Source organism: Antechinus flavipes, chromosome 1 (assembly GCF_016432865.1).
Source record: "Antechinus flavipes isolate AdamAnt ecotype Samford, QLD, Australia chromosome 1, AdamAnt_v2, whole genome shotgun sequence".
In the NCBI taxonomy this organism is placed as follows: Eukaryota; Metazoa; Chordata; class Mammalia; order Dasyuromorphia; family Dasyuridae; genus Antechinus; species Antechinus flavipes.
Window position 1 is genome coordinate 108857884 of NC_067398.1, and position 21101 is coordinate 108878984.

The following is a 21101-nucleotide window of genomic DNA, read 5'->3' on the forward strand; positions in this document are numbered from 1 at the left end:
CAGAATCAGCACTCTCCCCACTATACCATCTAGCTTATACCAGTTATTTAAAAGTTGTTTCTGGGGGCAGCTAGGTTGCACAGTGGATAGAGCAGTAGTTCTCAAGTCAGGAGGATTTGAGTTCAAATGTGGCCTCAGACATTTAACAATTCCTGGCTGTGCGACCCTGGGCAAGTCATTGCCTCAGCAAAAACAAACAAACAAAAAAAGTTGTTCCTGGGGCCAAACATTGGAGTTGAACTTGAATTCAATAATAATGTATATTTTAAAAATAACTTTTTTTTTTAAAAGAGAGACAAAATTTGAAACTCAAAATCTTATTTAAAAATGAATGTTGAAAACTATCTTTACATATAATTGGAAAAAAGGAATACTATTTACCAAATAAAAAAAAATTAAAAGTGCTTTATAGATGCTCTCTTTCTATTGCTTTGACTTTTGTCTCCTTTCTGCCTCTATAGAGTAACTTGTAATAAATACATACAATAAAGCAAGACAAATAAGCTCTTTGGCCATGTCTAACAATGAATGTCTCGTTTTTTAATGGGCAGGAGGCTTGTTTTTCTATTAAGTTCTGGATTTCATAAATAAGGCAGTGATCAACATTCTATTCTTTCCTTTATTTAAATGTCTTTGATCTGCTTATCTGTTTTTTGAGTGGTTGTTGAAAACATTTATTAAGCATGTACTATGTATTCATGGAGTTAAAACCCAGGACATAATTTGGGAAATGAGACTTTTCTGTTTAGAAAACGCTTTGATTTCTATTATCTCATTCATAGGATCCTAGGCTCCTAGATTAAGAAATTGAGGTCATATGAGAAATTGTGTCACTCATTCCCCTCCAGGTGCCTAACCCTATTGAAACTACTTCCACATCTCTCTCTTGTTCACTATTCTCTCCCACCCTATTGCCAGATCTCATCATGATTTATGTAACACTTAGTACAGTATTTGGTACATAGTAGGCAATTAATAAATGTTTTTCTTGCCCTACTCTTATGAAGGCTATCACCATCCTTCTACTCAAGTTTGCAACCTTAGAATCATTTTCAGCTTGTTCCTCTCCTTAACTCCTCACATTCAATGACTTGCCAAGTCTCATTGGTTCTGCCTCCACAAAAGATCTCATATTTATACTTATTCTCCAGTCACAAAGCCATCACTCAAGTTCAGGCCCTTGACATTTTTTAACCTATACTATTGATTGTCTTGATCTACTTGTGATTTTTCCAAGGGTCGGTGATTGGTAGAGCAGTGGTCTCATGATTTCCATTTTGGGAAGTTAAAAATCATTTATACAATAGTCCATTCTGAATTCTAGTTAAACTGGTGAGAAAGAAAAGATGGAAATTACTGGCTAAAATGAAAAATATAAGATTACTGGAGGCTTTATTCAACCAATCAATCAATAAAACATTTCCTGCATACAGAATGGTCTGCTGAGCACTAGGGGAGATACAAAATTTCAATTAAACATGATTTATAAGCTTGGGATATCAAGTTGGAGAATGATATATATATATATATATATGTGTGTGTGTGTGTGTGTGTGTGTGTGTGTGTGTGTGTGTATGTATATATATGTGTATATATATATATATGATATATATATAATCCTTTTGAGAGGTGCAAAATAAAGTTTATGTGAAGTGCAAGAAGGGAAAGCTTTTATTTATTGACAATTGGCTGAATTCTTATTCTGTTCAAAACATTTTGGGGGATAGATGAATAGCATAAGTGTCAAAATTCAGGAGTGCAGTCAACCAGATTAAAATGGAATTGGAAAATGTTTAACAAAATAAGTAAAATAATGTTAATTTGTGGTTTTCTAAGTTAACCTGTTACCAAGTGAGGGATTTTTTTCTATTTGAGCTTGAAACCACTGGTATAGTGTGGTTCATGTTCTGTTAATAAGGACAACTTTGTTATGTTCTCTTCTCATTTTGGAAAACAGATAATTGTCATTTGTATTCTTTCTCTGGTGTACTGGGCCTCTATTAGAGGCTCAGGAAATAGCTCCTTGTTGCCTTATGGATTAAGTTAATATGTTTCCTGATTTTGCATAAAGTACCTATGAGATAAGGATTTCATAAATTATAATTAGCATTCCCTTCTAAGATTGATTGGCTATTCCTAACATTTCTCCTTCTCTTCCAATCAGGTGAAAATGAAATCCTTGAAATTCTGCATGATATTGCAAGCAAGAATAAAATCTGGCGGTCCTACATTGGCATGGGCTATTATAACTGCTATGCACCTCAGGTCATCATCCGGAATTTGTTGGAGAATGCAGGATGGTAATGTATTTTCTGAATAATTTTGAAATTCAGTAAACACCTTTGCCATCATTATTTTATTTTGTCATCTTAGATGAACAATTTTTTTCTCCATTTTTTCCCACTTTCCTGCTGGGAAAAAAAAAGAGAAAAAGTCTTCAAAAACATAAAACATCCTCAGAAAAGTAAGCTGATTCAAACCAAGTTGTTAGTGATAAATTAGATCCTTCCTAAGGGAGCTAGAAGATCCTAGGATACTGGAATTGGGGTGGGAGAAAGAAAGGGAAAGGAAAGAAATAAGTATTTATATAGTACTTACTATTTGCTAGCACTTATTTATTTATTTATTGAAAATATTATTTTATTTGATCCTCAAAACAACTCTGTGAGTTGCTATTATTATCCTCATTTTACAACTGAGGAAACTGAGGAAAACAAAGGTTAAATTATTTGCCCAGTTAGTAAGTATAAGTCCATGTAAATGTAAGTCAAGGCCAGATTTGGACTCAGAAAAGTGAAGTAATTTGCTAAGAGACCAGCTCTCCATCTCTACTCAGGAGAAGAATATCTTCTCCTAGTCTACTAATCTAAATTTTTTTGACATGTTGCCTATCAAGGCTGTTACTGGGTACTATGCTCTTATACTACAAGTGTTTAGTTGACTAATACACATATACTGCCCTTCATAAAGGAAAATGGGTTTCTTATTCACCATTGGTTGACAAAACATTTTGAGTTGCTTTCCTGTTCATGGGATCCATTCTTTCTCATCCATATATACCGATGGATCCTTCTCTATATTTACCCCATTCCAGGAAGACTCAGAGCTTGATTTTTTTTTGGGGGGGTGGTGGAGGTGGGGGAACATAAAGGAGGCAGTACCTGAGTTGATCCATGAAGAAAGAGAGAGATTCTTTCTGAAATCTCATTTCTAATTCCTGATTCAATACTAAAGCAATAAATGTTATGATTTAATCTGTTTTTGCTTATTGTTGCTATTATTGTTTTTTAGCTGCTCTACAAAGGTTGCCATTGATTCTTTATGAGCACCAGTGGGTATCTTTAATCTAAGCCCGGTCTCATGATGTGATCATAGATATTAATCACCTAATATACAACACAGAGCTGTAATTAGGATTGGGCAATAGAGGCCTTGGTTTTGTCCCAGGACACTGAATATAGAGTGCTGACAAGAAAAAAGCACAGTTCTGAACTGCACAAACTGTTACAAAGGTTTTATCTTTTTCTCTCTTCCTCATTGGCTGATAACCTTCGGTGTGTCTTCACTTCCTCAGGGGGATGGTGTTTCCCATCCTACTCCTCAAACTGCGAATTTTGTACTAGTATTTCGTATTCTTGTCTTAGGAACAAAAATTCCTAGTGATGGCCCTGAGATAGACCCTTCCATTTTGGTACCCAAGTGGCTTGTTAATGACTGTTAGTTATCTCAATGTGTTTTTATTAGATAGATTTTTTTTTCTACTGAAAAGTAATTACAAGAATATTAAGTTTGAAATAGCTATCTGAAATGGTAGGTTTTAGAGAGATTTTGTGTGTGTGTGTGTGTGTGTGTGTGTGTGTGTGTGTGCGTGTGTAAGACAGAGACAGAGACAGAGAAACAGAGAGACAGAGACAGGCAGAGACAGGGACACACAGAGAGAGACACACACACAGACAGAAACAGAGAAGGGGGGTGGTAGACAGAGGCAGAGAGATAGAGACAGAGACAGAGAGACAGAAAGAGAGACACAGAGACACAGACATACAGAGACCAAGGGACAGAGACACAGAGACAGAGGCAGAGACAGGGACACGCAGAGAGATCAAGACAGAGAAAGGGGGGCAGACAAAGACAGAAAGATAGCAACACAGAGAGAGAGAGAGACAGACAGACAGAGAGACAGAGAGAGAGACACACAGAGACACAGACATACAGAGACCAAGAGATAGAGACACAGAGACAGAGGCAGAGACAGGGACGCGCAGAGAGATAAAGACAGAGAAAGGGGGGCAGACAGAGACAGAGAGATAGAGACACAGAGAGAGAGACAGAGACACAGAGAGGCACAGAGACAGAGAAAGATAGAAACAGAGACAGACAGAGAGAGAGAATGTGCTGATAAGGGTCTTTCTTGGCTATTTCTTTGAAGTTAAACCCCAAGCTTTGTTACAAAAGCAAATGGCTTGCCTTTTTACTTCTTTTTAAAAAACCCATCTCACCAAGGACAATGGATGGGTTGTGCCGATTCAGCAGTTTTAAATCCTGGCCAGCAGTATTTTTCTGCCTTCCAACACAGATTATTCCCCATATTGCTAGCACGGACTGAGTGTCTTCACTTATTTTAAACTGACATTTCAGAGGAAAATGCCTTTGTCCCCTGGCTGCCAGTCACGTCTGGCTCCTTGCATCTCACAGCACATCACTTTGCTCTCCTAAAGCTGGGTTACTGGGGGACAGTTTTGTCCTGTGAGAGGAGGTGGAGTAGCATGCTTGCACATGTTTCCTGATAGTCTTCACATTATCACAATTCTGAATGGTTTCCATAGAAGCAGGACTAACAAATTCCGGTGACGTGACATGAAAATAAATGAATAACTCAGTCTCGAAAGGACACAAATATTTGGTTAGCTCCCAAAATTTATCAAGTCTAAGATTTGATGTTATGGGAATCCAATATTTCAGGCTTTGTAATTTTTAGTAGCTGACATGAAAGTATGTGGGAGGAGGATTTTCCTTTTAAGCTGCTTGGCTTGTCTATAGTTTTTGTTTCCAGGATAGCAGCCGGGGTGTTATTGCTTATGCCTTGCTGCCTCCCCTTCCCAATTCTAAAGGAAAGCCTAAGGCAGAATGATGGGGAATACTGATTACTTTAAAGTAAATGAAGATGCTATATTGAGTGTCTTGATGTTTCAGTGGAGCCAAAAACCTATTTAGGAAGCAAAACAGTGCTCTTGTAGGCTACATTTAAATTGCCAGTTGTAATATAGGCATAATAGGCCACAAACTAAGGGTTTTATCCATTTTTTTTTTGCTCTATTTAAGTCGCTTAAACCCATAATTTAAAAGTACACATGCCTATGGGTTCTTAAGCATTTTTTTTGTGGAGTTATGCTAAAGGATTGAATGAATTAAAATAATAATGTAAGCGGCTGAGAAGAATTTGGCTGGCCTTGGGTCTGATAATCTGTTGGACAATTTATAAGATTAAATTCAATGTCTTGAATTTCTTGAGTCAATTAAAAAAAAAGATATAGGGCATTTAGAGTTTCTAGGAGAAAAAAAAAAAACCCTGAGTTTTAAGATTTACTAAGCACTTTCTACCCTGAGGTATATAAGTGAAAAAATAAGCAGCTATTTACTTATAAAACTGTTGAGTTTTTCATATTGAAAGGAAGTTTTCAAATACTATTTACTTTATTATGCTCTTCAGCAGAAAATCAGAGCCCATACTAAGAAAAAATGAAATCCATTAGAACATACGAAAATAGCAAATAAGCTGGGGCAAATTCACATAGATTAAAATGAGTCTTTTGTGAAACTTAGTGCCTGGTACACAGTAAGCACATAAACCCTTGTTGGAATGAAGGATTTGATTAGCCATATTTCTTCTACTTACTAAAAGAACCCATTATCATGACAGTAAAAAGTTGGGTAAAGTTACACTTGTCCCATATAAATATTTTTAATTATAATTTCATATTTTATGCTTTAGAAAGAAAAATATATTTAGTAACAACATTTTTTTCACAGAACTATTTATACCAACTAGGGTTTCCAGTAACATTTATATGAGAAAAGTGCTTTGGACACATACATTTGTAGATTTAATATGAATTAAAGAAAAACTTATGTAACATTCATTTTTGTATCTTTCTTACTTTAAAGACTTATTCCAACAAAGTTTAGTGAGGGATACTGGGAGCCTCTTTTATGACATGTACTTTAACATTGTAACACATCATCCTTGTTTTTCTTCTTGATTGTGTGTATAGTATAAATTTGTTGCTATTATTTTTGTCTTTAACCACATATTTGTCATCAGTATATATTGTTATTTCTGTACTGTATTCTTTTCTCAACCACCTTATATATTCTTCTATTTTTCTTTTATATTCTTCATAGTCACTATTTCATAGATCATACTCTTTCTATTCATTCCTCAAATAATTGGAAATAAAACTAGAGAACCACCTTCTAGTTTTTTCCAGTTATTTGCCCTTGAAAATAATGCTACTGGTAGTATTTTTTTGGGGGAGGTATTTGTCTAATATTGGGACCACTGGGTAAAGGATATGTTTTTTATAATTGTCATTTCATAGTGCTTTCCAAAAAGGTTGGACCAATTTACACTTTCACTGATAGTGTAGTAGCACACCTGTTTTTATTATGGCTACACTGAATTTTGTAATCTTTTATTATCTTTTCCAATTTGATAGGAGTCAGGTGGACTTTCAGTTGTTTTAAATTGTATTTTTTCTGATTATTAGGGAATTTAAAAATATATTTCTCTAGTATTTGTTGATAGTTTCAAGAATGTTGTTTATATACTTTGACCGTTTAACAACTAGAAAATAGGCATTAGGAATTTATATCATATCTTATAAATTTTGGACATCAGATTTTTATCCCAATTTTTCATACAAGAGTTTTTTTTCTCCCTATTCTGGATATATTGCTTTTTGTTGCAGCTCCTTTCTCTGCAGCTCATATCCTGTTCCCTCAGTTCTTGGAGAGTTGCACGGTGAGGTTATAAGGGGTAAAGTCTGAATCAGGAAATTAAGATTGATGATAGGGCACCCCCTTTTAAATAAAGGAGGTAATTGTGGCTTAAAGTGGTGTCATGACTTGCATGAGGTCACACAAACATGTCACTTAAGGTGGGATTAGAATCAAGCTTTCCGTACTACTAGTACAGTGCTCATTCTATTACATAGTTCTAGAGAACTCTTTAATACAGCCTTCTCAAACATTTTGGTACTTTTGGCCCTTTAAACTCTTAAAAATTATTGAAGACCCTATTTGTGTTTGTATATGTGAGTCAAATCTATTGATATTTAACATATTATAAATGAAAAGTTACATCTTAAAAATTATTAATTCATTTAAATTTAATTTTTTTACATTCTAATATAAATAACATTATGAAAAAATATATCTAAAACAATCAATTTAGTGAAAAGAATGACATTGTTTTATACATTTTTAAAGTGTTTTCAATGTTTAGCTTAATAGAGGGCAGCTAGAGTCTCATAATTGCTTCTGTGTTCAATCTGTTGATTTTGTTTTGGTTGAACTATATGAAGAAAATTAAGCTTCAGATATGTAACTGAAAAAGAGAAAGTATTTAAAAAGGCAAATGATCTATTAGTATTATTTATGAAAATTGTTTTGCTTTCATAAATCCCCTGAAAATATTAGGTTTTAATGAACCACATACTGAGAACTGCTAATCTCAGTGTTTTAAAGTGCTTTAAAAAAAGATATTTTGGGAATGATACATAGTATTTAGTGGAAGAACACTGGATTTAGATTATGAGTTCTGGGCTATTTACCTGGCACCTGTTATATAAGTTGTAATAACTTCAGTTCCTAATCTTAAAAAAATGCTACTTGCATATCTCTTCCCATGACTTTTTAAAGGGTTTCGTAGATGTCATATGGCAAGTAATAATGTGAGCTCTTTTAGCTAACTAGCTAGCTAACTAGCAGCACCTTGGCTTCTGTCTTTTATTTTTGTTGAATTTATAGTGAAGGTGCATTTGAACTACATACTTTAATTAAATAGAAGGTGTCTCATTGTTAGGGAATCATTCTTGGTCATACAGAGGAACATTTAGATTTTAAGAGATTCTTACAAAAACGTAAAAACACTAATGGGAAGGTTCAAAAATACAAGATGTAAAGGAGAAAGATCATTAAACTTTGTAAGAGTCAAGAATGTGCAAAGTTTCTAAAGTCTTTTCATTTTCGCTTCTCATTATGACTCAAGTGTAGATAGGTATATTGCTTCTTTCCATCTTTAATGTACCCAGCTTCAGAAGCAACCCTTTTTCTCCCAAGAAATTTTTATGTGACCCTGGGGGATCTAGATATATAAAATATTAAAATCAAACATTTACTGATAATATAAAACATAATTTTACAACCCTCATATTCAGTTAAAAGTTTAAGAAACTCAGAGAGAAAACAGTGCTAGTGTCCAGTGGAGAGGGGAAGGAGAAAGAAGGACAAAGTTGAGATAATCTGTTATTCTGATCTTCAAGGAGTTAGTCTTCTAAGTGGGGTGTAGGCAGGAAGGAAATAAACATTTATTAAGTATCTGAGACCAGCTTTGGACTCAGAAAGATGAGTTTTCTTGACTCCAGACCCAAAACTCTATCCATTTAACTGCTCAGGACTTTGGTAGGTCTAATTTTAACTTTTCCCTTTTTTCTTCATCCCCTGAAAGTTAAGTAGAGAACCTTACAACAAACAGACCAAATTTTAGAGAATTAACATTCAGAGAGTTTGACTGATGAACCCTTCAGGAGAAATACCCCCCATTAAGGAGAAATATCCCCCACCCTTCCCCAGTGCCTACTATATAACAAAACTGTTTATATTCCTCTTCTCTTTGGGCCTTGAAAATATCCATTAAGCATATGTAAGTCTAGATAGGAATTTCTGGATAGAAAAAGAAATGAAATTCAAGCTATCTAGCCATTGTTGTTCTCCCTGCCCTTCCCCCACCTTATTCCCAGTGTTTTGCTTCTTCCCACTTTGTGAGAGTTCCTGGTTGTATAAGAGCAGGACATTGGTCAACTTTAGTTGCAGAAGCTGTTGTCTGACCCCTGCTCCTGCATGGGTCCTGGAGTGAATTCTCCCCTCCGCTCGCCTGCACTGTGTCTTGCTGGCCTGATTCATTCCAGTTCACCAAGTTCTTGGAATTTGGCAACTGGCGTTGCCGTTGCTGAAACACCAGATTGTGCAGGATGTCAGTTGAGGCATAGAGTTACTCGACAGTTCCTGCCCTTCCCCCACTTAAAAAAAAAAAAAAAACTCTTGTCCAGTTAAAATGACTGAGAATTAATTCAAATTTTTAAACTTTGTACCTCTTATTAACCCAACTTCCACTCTTGTATCACTACCTCTGTATCATCCCAAGTCAACTTTGGGCTTCATTATATAATTGTACAGAATTAGACTTTGAGGACATCCTGTGTAGAGCACAAATGGTTTCCATAGTTGAACAAATTTGAATAAGTGGTAGTGAGTGATAAGTATAGCATGTGAATTGACAATATATTAATTTGAGATTAATACATATCAATAAATTAACATAATGTTATAATAAGTATAACAAATGGTTGTAGATAATATATCAGAAATTATATTATAACAAAGCATAATAGTATTATGTTGTAATTATCTCATTTGATACCCACAACTCTTTGAAAAAAGAACAGAGATGGTCCCCATAGATGAACAAATTTGAGTGGTAGTGAGTGATAAGTATAGCAAGTGAATTGAAAATTAATTTGGGGTATTACATATCAATAAATTATTATGATGTTATAATAATAACAAATGGTTGTAAATAATAATATAATATATCATAAATTATATTATAATAAACCATAACAGTATTATGTCATTATCTTATTTGATATTCACAACAACCTTTTGAAAAAGATAATAGAAATGGTCCCCATAGTTGAACAAATTTGAATAAGTGATAGTGAGTAATAACTATAGCAAGTGAATTGAGAATATATTAATTTGAGGTTAATACATATCAATAAATTATTATGATGTTATAATAATAACAAATGATTATAAATAATATGTCATAAATTATATTATAACAAACCGTAACAGTATCATGTCATATTATCTCATTTGACACCCATAACAATCTTTCCAAAAAAAAAAAATTAGAAATCTTCTCATAGCCATTTTACAGATTAAGAGACTGAAGCCCGGAAGTAAAATGATTTGCCTATGACCATGGATTTAATAAGAGTCAGATTCCAGATTTAAATTCAGGTCTCACTCTAAATTCAGGACGATGAGTTCTAGTTCAGCTCCATTTTGTGAATAGTAAGAAATGCTCTTTCGGTCTCCTGACTCCATTCTTTCCATGACACTTAAAGAAGAAAGATCTACAAGAGATACAAGAATGACCCCAGCTGCAGTTGAGCTCAGATCAAGTTTTCCCCAGATACTCTAACCCTTATACTAGCTACTCTGAATTATCTTGTATTCATTTTGCCTATACTCAGAAATGCATGGACATGTCTTACCTGATAGAATGAAAACTCCTTGAGGTCAAGAACTATTCATCTTTCATCTTTAGCACACAGCAATCTCTTAATGTTTTTGGCTTAATTAATCCACTTTGTCTGTTTAAATAGAATTAGTCAAGTTAAATGTGGAAAAGTTTATGACTAAGTCAATCACTAATGGAATTTTGGGCTACAAAAACCCATAAATTAAAAACAAAGAAACCACTCTCTACAATTCTTAATTCTTCATGGGTCCTTCTCTGTTTCTATAAAATAAGTCATTAATTTTATAGACATACATAATTATTTGGACTAAAAGGTAGGATGATATTGCTGGAAAGAACAATGGTCTATGAGATCTGGACTTATTTGTTATTATGAAGTTATGTCTGACTTTTAGTGACTCCATTTGAGGTTTTCTTGGTAAAGATAATGGAGTGGTTTGCCATTTCTTTCTCCAGCTCACTTGATAGATGAGGAAACTGAGGTAAATAGGATTAAGTGTTTTGCCCAAGGTCACATAGCTGTAGTCTAAGGCCATATTTGAATTCAGGAAGATGAGTTTTCCTGACTTTAGGCTTGGCACTCCATCCATTGCATCACCTGGATTTATTAGGTACTTTGTAAATATTTGTTGAATTGTTGCATTATTATCTATGAATAAGAAATGACTGTGGGAAAGTGACTTCTTTGGAAAGCCAAACTGACATTGTGAGTGTATATTTTGTTTTCCTTACAGGGTTACCCAGTATACACCTTACCAACCTGAGGTGTCCCAGGGAAGACTGGAGAGTTTGCTCAATTTCCAGACCATGGTATGTGATATCACTGGAATGGACGTAGCCAATGCTTCCTTGCTAGATGAGGGGACTGCTGCAGCGGAGGCTATGCAGTTATGTCACAGGTAAGACCATTAAAACCTTGGACCCTTGAAGGGATACCTCCTGGTTATAAATATTGTATTGGGTTTTATTATTATTATTATAGCTTTTGATTGACAGAACATATGCATGGGTAATTTGTCAACACCGACCCTTGCAAAAACTTCTGTTCCAACTTTTTCCTTCCCCTAGATGACAGGCAGTATCATACATGTTAAACATGTTAAAGTATATCTTAAATACAATATATGTGTACATATGTATATAGTTCTCTTGTTGCACAAGAAAAATCAGATTTAGAAAGGTAAAAATAACCTGGAAAGAAAAACAAAAATTATTGCATTGGTTTTTAAAAAATTTTTTAACCTAACAAAACACTGGATGAGTATACACATCCATGGCAGAACAGAAAAAGAGGTTTGGATGTGAAATGGAAAATCACTATCTATATTGATAGCTTGTTTTTTAAGCCCATAGTAAATTCAACTTTCAAAGCTTTCTTGTTTGTCTGTGATTCCTTCTTATTTTCTGTTTTCTTCTATGCTACACTTTAAAAAATATTTCAGTCACTTTTTTCTTTTTCTTTTTTTCACATTGGATTGAGGATTTAGGTTTTTTGGGTCACTCTTATTCCTGCCTTCCTTCTCACTCCCAATTCTCCTTGCCCCATTGAAAAAACTAAAAAAACAAAACCTTTGTAACAAATATGCATAGTCAAGCAAAACAAATTCCCAAGTTCAGCCATTCCATTTCTTTTATTCTCCATCATCTTTGACTTTTCTGTTATTCATCATCTTTTGCAATTCACATTCATACATGTATACACCCACAAATTTCTTTCTAAGACAGACCAGAGTTTAAATCCTGTTTCAGAAACTTATTAGCTATGTGACCATCCCTCTCTCACATTCAGTTTTCTTATCTGTAAAACACACACACACACACACACACACATACACACACATACACATGCATGTGCATGTATCTTTACTCTCCTTTACTCTTTTTTTTTTGCCCTGGGAGGTAGAAAATCCATGAAGATGAACTACAGAAAGGTTGTTTAATTATCAGAGTTTCTCTGGAGTGGGAACACTCCATATTTTCACAATTCATAATTTTCAGCTTTACCTTTATTGTGAAATCTGATCTCTTTTGTACATCTCAGGATATTTTGATCCAGACAACTTTTTTTTCTTTGGTTCTGTTCTGTTTCTTCCTGATCATGGAGTAATTTCTGGTTTCCTCTTTGTATCTTTTTAAAAATTGTTTTTTTTTTATTTATTTGGTTAAATGTTTCCCAAGTACATTTTTAACATTAATTAAAAAAAATTTGAATTCCAAATTCTCTCCCCTCCTTATCTTCTTCCCCCATCAATTGAGAAGGAAAGCAATATGATTCATTATATATGTGAATATGTATTTCCATGACAGCCATAAAAAATACACACAGAAAAACAAGAAAAATAAAGAAAATATGAAGAAATATCCCTTAATATTCATTATCTCTTTCTGGAGGTAGATAGCATTTTTCATTACAGCACCTTTGGAGTTATTTTGGATCATTGTCTTGATCAGTGATCAAGTCTTTCACAGTTGATCAGTATACTATTTTGCTATTACTGTATACAATGTTTTCATTCTGCTCCATTTACTTGCTTCAGTTCATATAACTCTTTCCAGGGTTCTCTGAAACTAAACTTGTTGATTCTTTCTCTTTTTTTTTTTCTTTTTTTGCGGAGGCAGTTGGGTTTAGGTGACTTGCCCAGGGTCACACAGCCAGAAAATGTTAAAATTTGAACCCAGGTCTGTCTGATGTCAGGGCTGGTGCTCTATCCACTATACCAACTAATTGCCTTGACTCCTTATTGATTCTTATAGCACAATATTATTGCATCATAATTATATACCACAACTTATTGAGCCATTCCCCAACTGATGGGCATTCTTACTATCTTGCAGCTCTTCAACTCTACCATTCATTCTCTGCCTTACCAAACATTTCTTCTAGAGGTTTTTTTCAGTTTTTTATTTAATTCTCAACTTTTCCTTGTTTTCCCTTAACTTTGGTTTACTTTTTTCCAAATAATTATTTGGATACTTCTTTCACTTACAAAATTAGAATCAGAGACTCATGAAATTTAAGGAAGATCTCCAACAGTTGAGTTATTGCTCTTTTACCTTAGGCAAGGTACTATATACTTGTAGGGCTCAGTTTCCTCATTTGTAAAGTATGAAATGTGAACTAAATGATAGCTAAGAATTCTTCTGGCTTCAAATTCCTTAATCCAATGACCTTGGGATTCTGAGTATAAGACTTCTGCCCCTTGAGCCTCAATTTCCTCATTCTTCAATTATAGTATTGGATTAGACTAGTGGCTCTTAGCTTGGGGTCCATGAATAAATTTCAGGAGATCTGCAAACCTGGACCGGAAAAAAATACATTTTTTTTCAATGTAATTGGTTTCTTTTGCAATTCTATGTATCTTGTTCTATGCATTTTATATAATAAATTATGCAATTTAAAATTTAAAAACAAGGGGGTTATGAGGATAAGATGAGATATTTTAAAAATGATTTACAAATCTTAAAGTACTACATAAACACTATTATTATTAAAGAGGTCTCTGACACAAAAAATGTTAAGACTAGATGATTTGTCAGGTATGTTGTAGCTCCAGTGATCCTATAAAATGATCTTGCTTTGTGTTCTTACAAGAAAATGACCCTATAATTCTTTATGTGTTTTTATATGACTTTTCTTTTTCTATTTTTTAACAGACACAGCAAAAATAGGAAATTTTATGTGGACCCCCGGTGCCATCCACAGACAATAGCTGTTGTGCAGACTCGAGCCAAGTAACTCTTTTTCATTTGTATTTTGAAATTTAAGAATGATTTTTGCCTGTATTGTTTTTCTTGTCCTACCTTTCAGATTGGCTTGCTTTGGGTTCCACAGATTGGACATTGAGCCCTAAGCTAGGGTACCACTACTTGTATTCTTTTCACCAAATTCTTTTTTATCTTTTTTTTACATAAAGGGAAACCACCAAACAGTTTTACCAAACAGCTTTCTTTTTTTATTTTTAACTTTTTATTGATAGAACATATGCTTGGGTAATTTTTTACAACATTATCCCTTGCACTCATTTCTGTTCCAACTTTTCTTTCCCTCCCTCCACCCCCTCCCCTAGATGGCAAGCAGTCTTATACATGTTAAATATGTCACAGCATATCCTAGATACAATATATGTGTGTAGAACTATACAGTTCTCTTGTTGCACAAGAAGAATTGGATTCAAAAGGTAAAAATAACCAGGGGGAAAAACCCCAAAATGCAAGTAGTCCATATTCATTTCCCAGTGTTCTTCTCTGGGTGTAGCTGATTCTATCCATTCTTGATCAATTGGAACTGAGTTAGATCTTCTCTTTGTCGAACAAATCCACTTCCATCAGAATACATCTTCATACAGTATCATTGTTGAAGTATGTAATGATCACCTGATTCTGCTCATTTCACTTAGCATCAGTTCATGTACGTCTCTCCAAGCCTCTCTGTATTCATCCTGCTGGTCATTTCTTACAGAACAATAATATTCCATAACATCCAATTGATGGGCATCCATTCGTTTTCCAGTTTCTGGCCACTACAAAGAGGGCTGCTACAAACATTTTGGCACATACAGGTCCCTTTCCCTTCTTTAATATCTCTTTGGGATATAAGCCCAGTAGTAACACTGCTGGATCTATGTACAGCCAAACAGCTTTCTTTGCTTTTGTAGTAAAGTGTACAGAAAAGAAGAATTCTTTTTGATACAAGCTATTGCAAGTGCCCAGAATCTTCACTGTAGGCAATCTGAACACTGGACCCCAAATCTCATTATATGTACTTTGTCTGTGGGAGCAAACATTTGTTAACTTATTTTCCTCTAATTTGTTTTGGTGGCTCATAGTCTGGCTCTTAGGGGCTTTCTCATGTGGAGTGATTTGGGGAAAATCTTTCTAAATCTCCTCAATATATTTATATCCCAGTTTTTATCACTAAAATTTCATTCTTTACCCTAAGACTTTCATCTTTGTTACTATAAAAAGATTCCTGTTAGGAAGTAAAACTTAAAATTCTTTACATCTTCTGAGGTATTAGCTGCAGATCTATTTCTAAGGGCAGGTTTTGGTAGAAATAAGAGAAAGAGATCACTAATGTACTGAACAACTGAGGGAAGAGAGGTGGTTATAAATTGAAGGGGCAGCGTGCCAAAGGGGTCCCTTGGGACATAGAACATAGACTTGTCCTGCTTTACATCATCACTCAAAGCTAGTCTCACTGCCCAACTTAGGCTTATTTAGAACAAATTTATTTTTTCAATGTCATTTTCCCTTTCTAAATATAAGGTGTAAATATTCCAACACTGTGTAATCTGATGACTATTTCTTTTCTTCACAGTTACATTGGGGTCCTCATTGAATTGAAACTGCCTCATGAAATGGACTTTAGTACTAAAGATGTCAGTGGAGTACTATTTCAATATCCAGATACAGAGGGGAAGGTGGAAGACTTTATGGAGCTTGTGGATAGAGCCCACCAGCATGGGGTAGGACCACAGCTTACTTTTGTGTATTTCATCTTTAATCTATCCTATGGCTCCGAAATTCCTTCTCTGTAAAAGAAAAAAGTCCACTGATGGTTTTTCAGGAACTGCAACTTTTTAAGACTTCTCCTGAGACAGAGGAGTTGTGATCATCATGGATGGGGGGTGGGGGTGGGGTTACATCCACACTGATGAGGTCATTTGATGAATTTTCTGTGATGAAAGGCACTTAAGGTGTGTGGTATTATTGGATTAGCACTGATTTCAAATATTCACTGTTTGATTAACTATTAATCCCCACCTATGGAAGAGGGGGCAGTAACACTGACTTCATAAGGAAATGATGAAGATTAAATGAGATCATATATGTAGTGTGCTTTTCAAACCAAAAGCTCTTATATAAATGTTAGCTGTTATTATCAGGCATAGGGATTAGTCCTTCAATGTCATCAAAGGGGGATGACATCCTGGGATGAGGAAATTCATACTGAGGAAGGGCTTTAGTACTTTACAGGCTTCATTTCCTTTATATTCCTTTATGTTTAAAAGTAATTCACTTTAATGCATTATACACCTATCATGTGTAAGACAGCAAAATAGTTATTGAGGATAGAAACTATCAATACTTGTTAATTACCTTCTCTGTGACTTACAGTCTTAGAGATCTGATAGAATACTGAAGTTGTGATTTGCTCAGTCACACAGAGTATGAGTTAGAGGTGAGACTTGAACATGTCTTTCTTGTTACAAGTCTAACTCTAACCATGATATCATCCATTGTTATCTTAATTAATCAATAAGAAACCATCATTGAATGCTTACAGTCTAATGGCAGAGGAACATGCAAACAGATACAATGGAACTTTGGCACTTGTCTGCTTTGAAAATGGTTGAATTTGGTATTCCATGCATTTCAATGAGAAAAATGTTTCAGCACTTGATGGTTGGTCAGCGCTCATAGGACTTGGTTGTTCTCTTGGTTGAGAAGTGCGGATGTGAGGTTGTCTAGGTGTTCTGCTCAATCACCGTTATTGCCCTCAGTCATGGCCACCTTCTCCCTAATGAAAGGTAGTAGTGTGCAGGACTGTCAGATTGGATCCTGGGTGGCAGAGGGCATGAGACTGTAGCTTCCACCTCCACATCCAGCCCCAATCTCCTTCAAGGAAGCTTGGGTGGGGTTTAGGAAGGGGAGAAGGGTGAGAGTATAAGGGTCCTAGTGTCCTCAGAAAGTGAGTTGGGTCAAGAAGGAAGGAGTTGAGCTGGGAAAAAATTTTTTCAGTATTTGTTTTCACTATTTTTGCCTTCTGCAACCAATTAATAGCAAGTTACAAGATACCACTGTATGTGCAAAGCAAACTATATATAGGATAAATAGGAAATAATTAAAAGAAGGAAAGCACTGGAGTGAAGAGGGATTAAAGAAGGTGGGATTTTAGTTGGGATTTATAGTTAACCAGAGAAGCCAGTTGGTGGAGATGAGGAAGGAGAACATTCCAGACATGGGGAACAACCAGAGAAAATGCCTGGAGCCAAGAGATGGAGTGAATTCATGAAAAGTTAGGAAACCAGTATCACTAGATTGAAGAATACATGTTGAGGAATAACTGAAGAGGTAGAAGGGAACTAGGTTATGAAGGGCTTTGAAGCCATTTGAAGAGCATTTTGTATTTGCTCTTGGAACAAAAGTAGTAAGAATATTACGCCTCTACCCTTAAGTTCCACAACTATGGTTCAAAAACATGACAAGCTACATGAATAAATGTTAAAAAAGACATTAAGAAAACATAAGTTGTTACTACATCATTTATTCAATAAACATTCCTTAATGAGCATGACATTATATATATTTGTCCTCTGGTTAACTTTTTAAAAAATTATTATTATAGCTTTTTATTTACAAGATATATATATATATGCATGGGTAATTTTTCAGCATTGACAATTGCAAAACCTTTTGTTCCAATTTTTCCCCTCCTTGCCCCTCCCCCCTCCCGCAGACAGTAGGTTGGCGAATACGTGTTAAATATGTTAAAGTATAAGTTAAATGCAATATATGTATACATGTCCATACAGGTATTTTGCTGTATAAAAAGAATCGGACTTACATACTTATTTACATATAATGAAATATTTTTTGTCCTTAATTCTGAGCAAAACAAGCATTTTGGTCTCTTCCATTCAGAAAACAAGGTATTATAACTAAATCTTTGGTATCATCTGAAATAATGTCTGGTTTTGATTAGGGTTCACATGTATATGAAGGAATATAATTAATCATCTATCTTCCTGATATACTTGAAGTAATTGCTTGTCATATATAATGAATTACACAGAAAACTGATCTTTCTTATGCCCCCTCCAAAGAAATCAAATATAAAACCTTCAAATCAGCAATAGTTATATGTGATATTGTCAGTCAATGAACCAGCTGTTAAAGCAAATAAAAGACTTGTTTCAATCTTTCCACAGGTGATAAGAAGTAGAAAAAAAGAAACAAAACCCAAATTTCACAAATATTTATGAAGTTCCTACTAAAAGCATTATTAAGTACTGAGGGAAACCACAGAATCATATCTCTAGAATTAAGCTCTAGATCCTAGGTTAGAATTTATGTAGTCCAATCTCCTCATTTTAGAGATGAGGAAACTGAAGTTTAGAAAAGTTAATTTACTTGCCCAAAGTCACATAAATAGTAACAAGCTAGAGGTAGATCCAAACTCAGGCCCCATGACTAAGTTCAGCATTATCTCATGATGCTTTCTATTTTATATTAAAGAAAATCTTTTATTTTTTTTTTATACAAAAAGAATTAAATAAATGCTAAATAAAGACCTGTTGATTGATTCCATCCTTTCTCATCTCATTTTAGGCTCTGGCTTGCTGCGCTACTGATCTGTTAGCTCTTTGTGTCCTGAGACCACCAGGAGAATTTGGAGTTGACATTGCCTTGGGGAGTTCTCAAAGGTTTGGGGTGCCATTGTGCTATGGTGGACCACATGCTGCCTTTTTTGCTGTTCGGGAAAACTTGGTGAGAATGATGCCTGGAAGAATGGTGGGTGTGACAAGGTAAAGCTTGGATTTTTGCTCATTTCTTCCCTTAATTATTAAGACCAGAATCCACTCTGCACATTTGCTGTGTTTTTCTACTCTTCATTTATGCTGTGTATATGAATGAAGGAAGCATCTAAGAAAGACATAGAGAAAAGAATAGCCTTTTAGTCCAGGAGATATCATTTTACTTTCTTTTCTCTTTGAGCATGTTCATGGCTGCTGTAAAAGAATGGGACTGCTCAACCATGGAATCTTTTAGGGGACATAAGCTTTGTTTCCAGCATGGAACAGCAATAAGTATTTTCATGGTATCTCCTTTAGACAGTCCCTAACCCATTTCTCATTTGCTCTCAATTTATTGGTGGAACTGATTCAAGGAAAAGGATTGGAATATTGGTTATATCTCCCATGTGATTTCCCTCCCAGGATAAGAACATCCTTTTCCTGAGAAACAGACAAATTCTATTCATGATGAACTTTCATTCATTTCTTAGTCCAGTACTATGCTAAGCTTGGATAGGATTTTGTCGAGATAATTTCCAACAGGTATAAGTAAATCAATGGTTTCTCCTAGAATGCTTTATTATGGTTTCTAGAATAGATACAGATAAAAATACACTTGTGCAAACTAACTAGAATTTATTAGCATTATATTTAAGTGATAATCATTCTGAAAAAAAATGCAACTGAAATGTTATCTCCTGTGGGAAGCTTCCCTTGAAAATAGCTGCTCTTTGTTTACTCCCCCCAAAGAAATTACCCCTTTTCTTAAACCTCATATTTTGTATTTTCCTCATGCACATCATATAATATGTATTACATCTATTTTTGTTTTATCTCTTTCTCAGTTGAGTTCCATAAGGAAGTGGATCCTATTTTATCTAAATTTTATGTCTCTCCTAGCATATAACATTGTGTCTTGGACACAATAGTTAATTAATTATTGAATGAACAAATGAAAGAATATTCATTTAGCTCAGGAAATTTCTGAACTTTGGAAGTGGTTTCATACTTGTTTATCTCTTTTCCTTCATTATATTGATATATTCTACAAATATTTGAAGCCAAGTGCCTTTAGACATTTTTCCATCATTAGTTTATGAACTTGAACCACAGGATATCTTAAAGGCATCTGAAAGACTTTGACCTTCATATAGCTCTTTGTGTATTTACTTGAGGATTTCTAATTGTTCAAGTATCAAGCTGTGTCATTCCTGAAACCCCATGATAGTTACTGGAAAAAATTGCTTTTATCTGCTAGACCATGTGTTAGCAGCTGAACAAATAATACCTATGAGCCTACTTAGTTCACATTGTGAAATTTGGGAGATAATTTATTCTTAAAACATACTTCTTTTTTTTTTTTTAACTAAGGAGGGGGCAATTCCTCATTAATTTTTCAATTAATATAGGATTAAATATTAGAATCAATTAAGATTTCTTGTCTTAGAAGTTCTGTAGTGGTATAGATGACAAAATTATTTTCCAATTATTGAAAAATAGTGTCTTTCTGTTTATGTTGTATATTTTTGCATCTTTGTGTTTGTACATAGAGAATGAATTCCTTTGAGGCTAAAGAGAGAACTTACAGCAAATACAGGGCTAAATCTCTAACCATTCCTCTTTCTTTGCTCAAGTTTTCTTGATGCAAAAGAAAATGCTTGGATTAAAGATAAAATGATACAGATAGTGAGCTCTTCACATGGCAAGGGCAATTGTTAACTGCCTCTTTGTTTAGTGAGGAAAGCGTCAGTGCATATAACCTCAGCTGGTGGTGAGTATGGCTAACCAGATATTTTGTCTTATGACCCAGAGATGCTGCAGGAAAGGAAGTATTCCGTCTTGCTCTGCAGACGCGAGAGCAACACATCAGGAGAGATAAGGCTACAAGCAACATCTGTACAGCTCAGGTACAAAACAAATGAATGTATCAGCACAATTAAACATCCTGTAGCTATCCTCCACTCTGCTGAATAAAATGAACACTATTTCATTTTTAAAATTAAATGAAGACTATTTTATTTTTTTAATTAAAAAAT

At 34.6% G+C, this 21101-nt stretch overlaps 1 protein-coding gene across 1 annotated transcript in view; it reads left to right on the top strand.

The window, feature by feature from the left end:
• Positions 1–21101, top strand: part of GLDC (glycine decarboxylase) — a 104401-nt gene that overhangs the window by 22555 nt on the left and 60745 nt on the right. Inside the window, 6 exon segments of the mRNA XM_051987547.1 lie at positions 2165–2300; positions 11284–11448; positions 14204–14281; positions 15867–16014; positions 18881–19077; positions 20876–20972. Of these exon segments, the coding sequence (XP_051843507.1) occupies positions 2165–2300; positions 11284–11448; positions 14204–14281; positions 15867–16014; positions 18881–19077; positions 20876–20972 (821 nt within the window).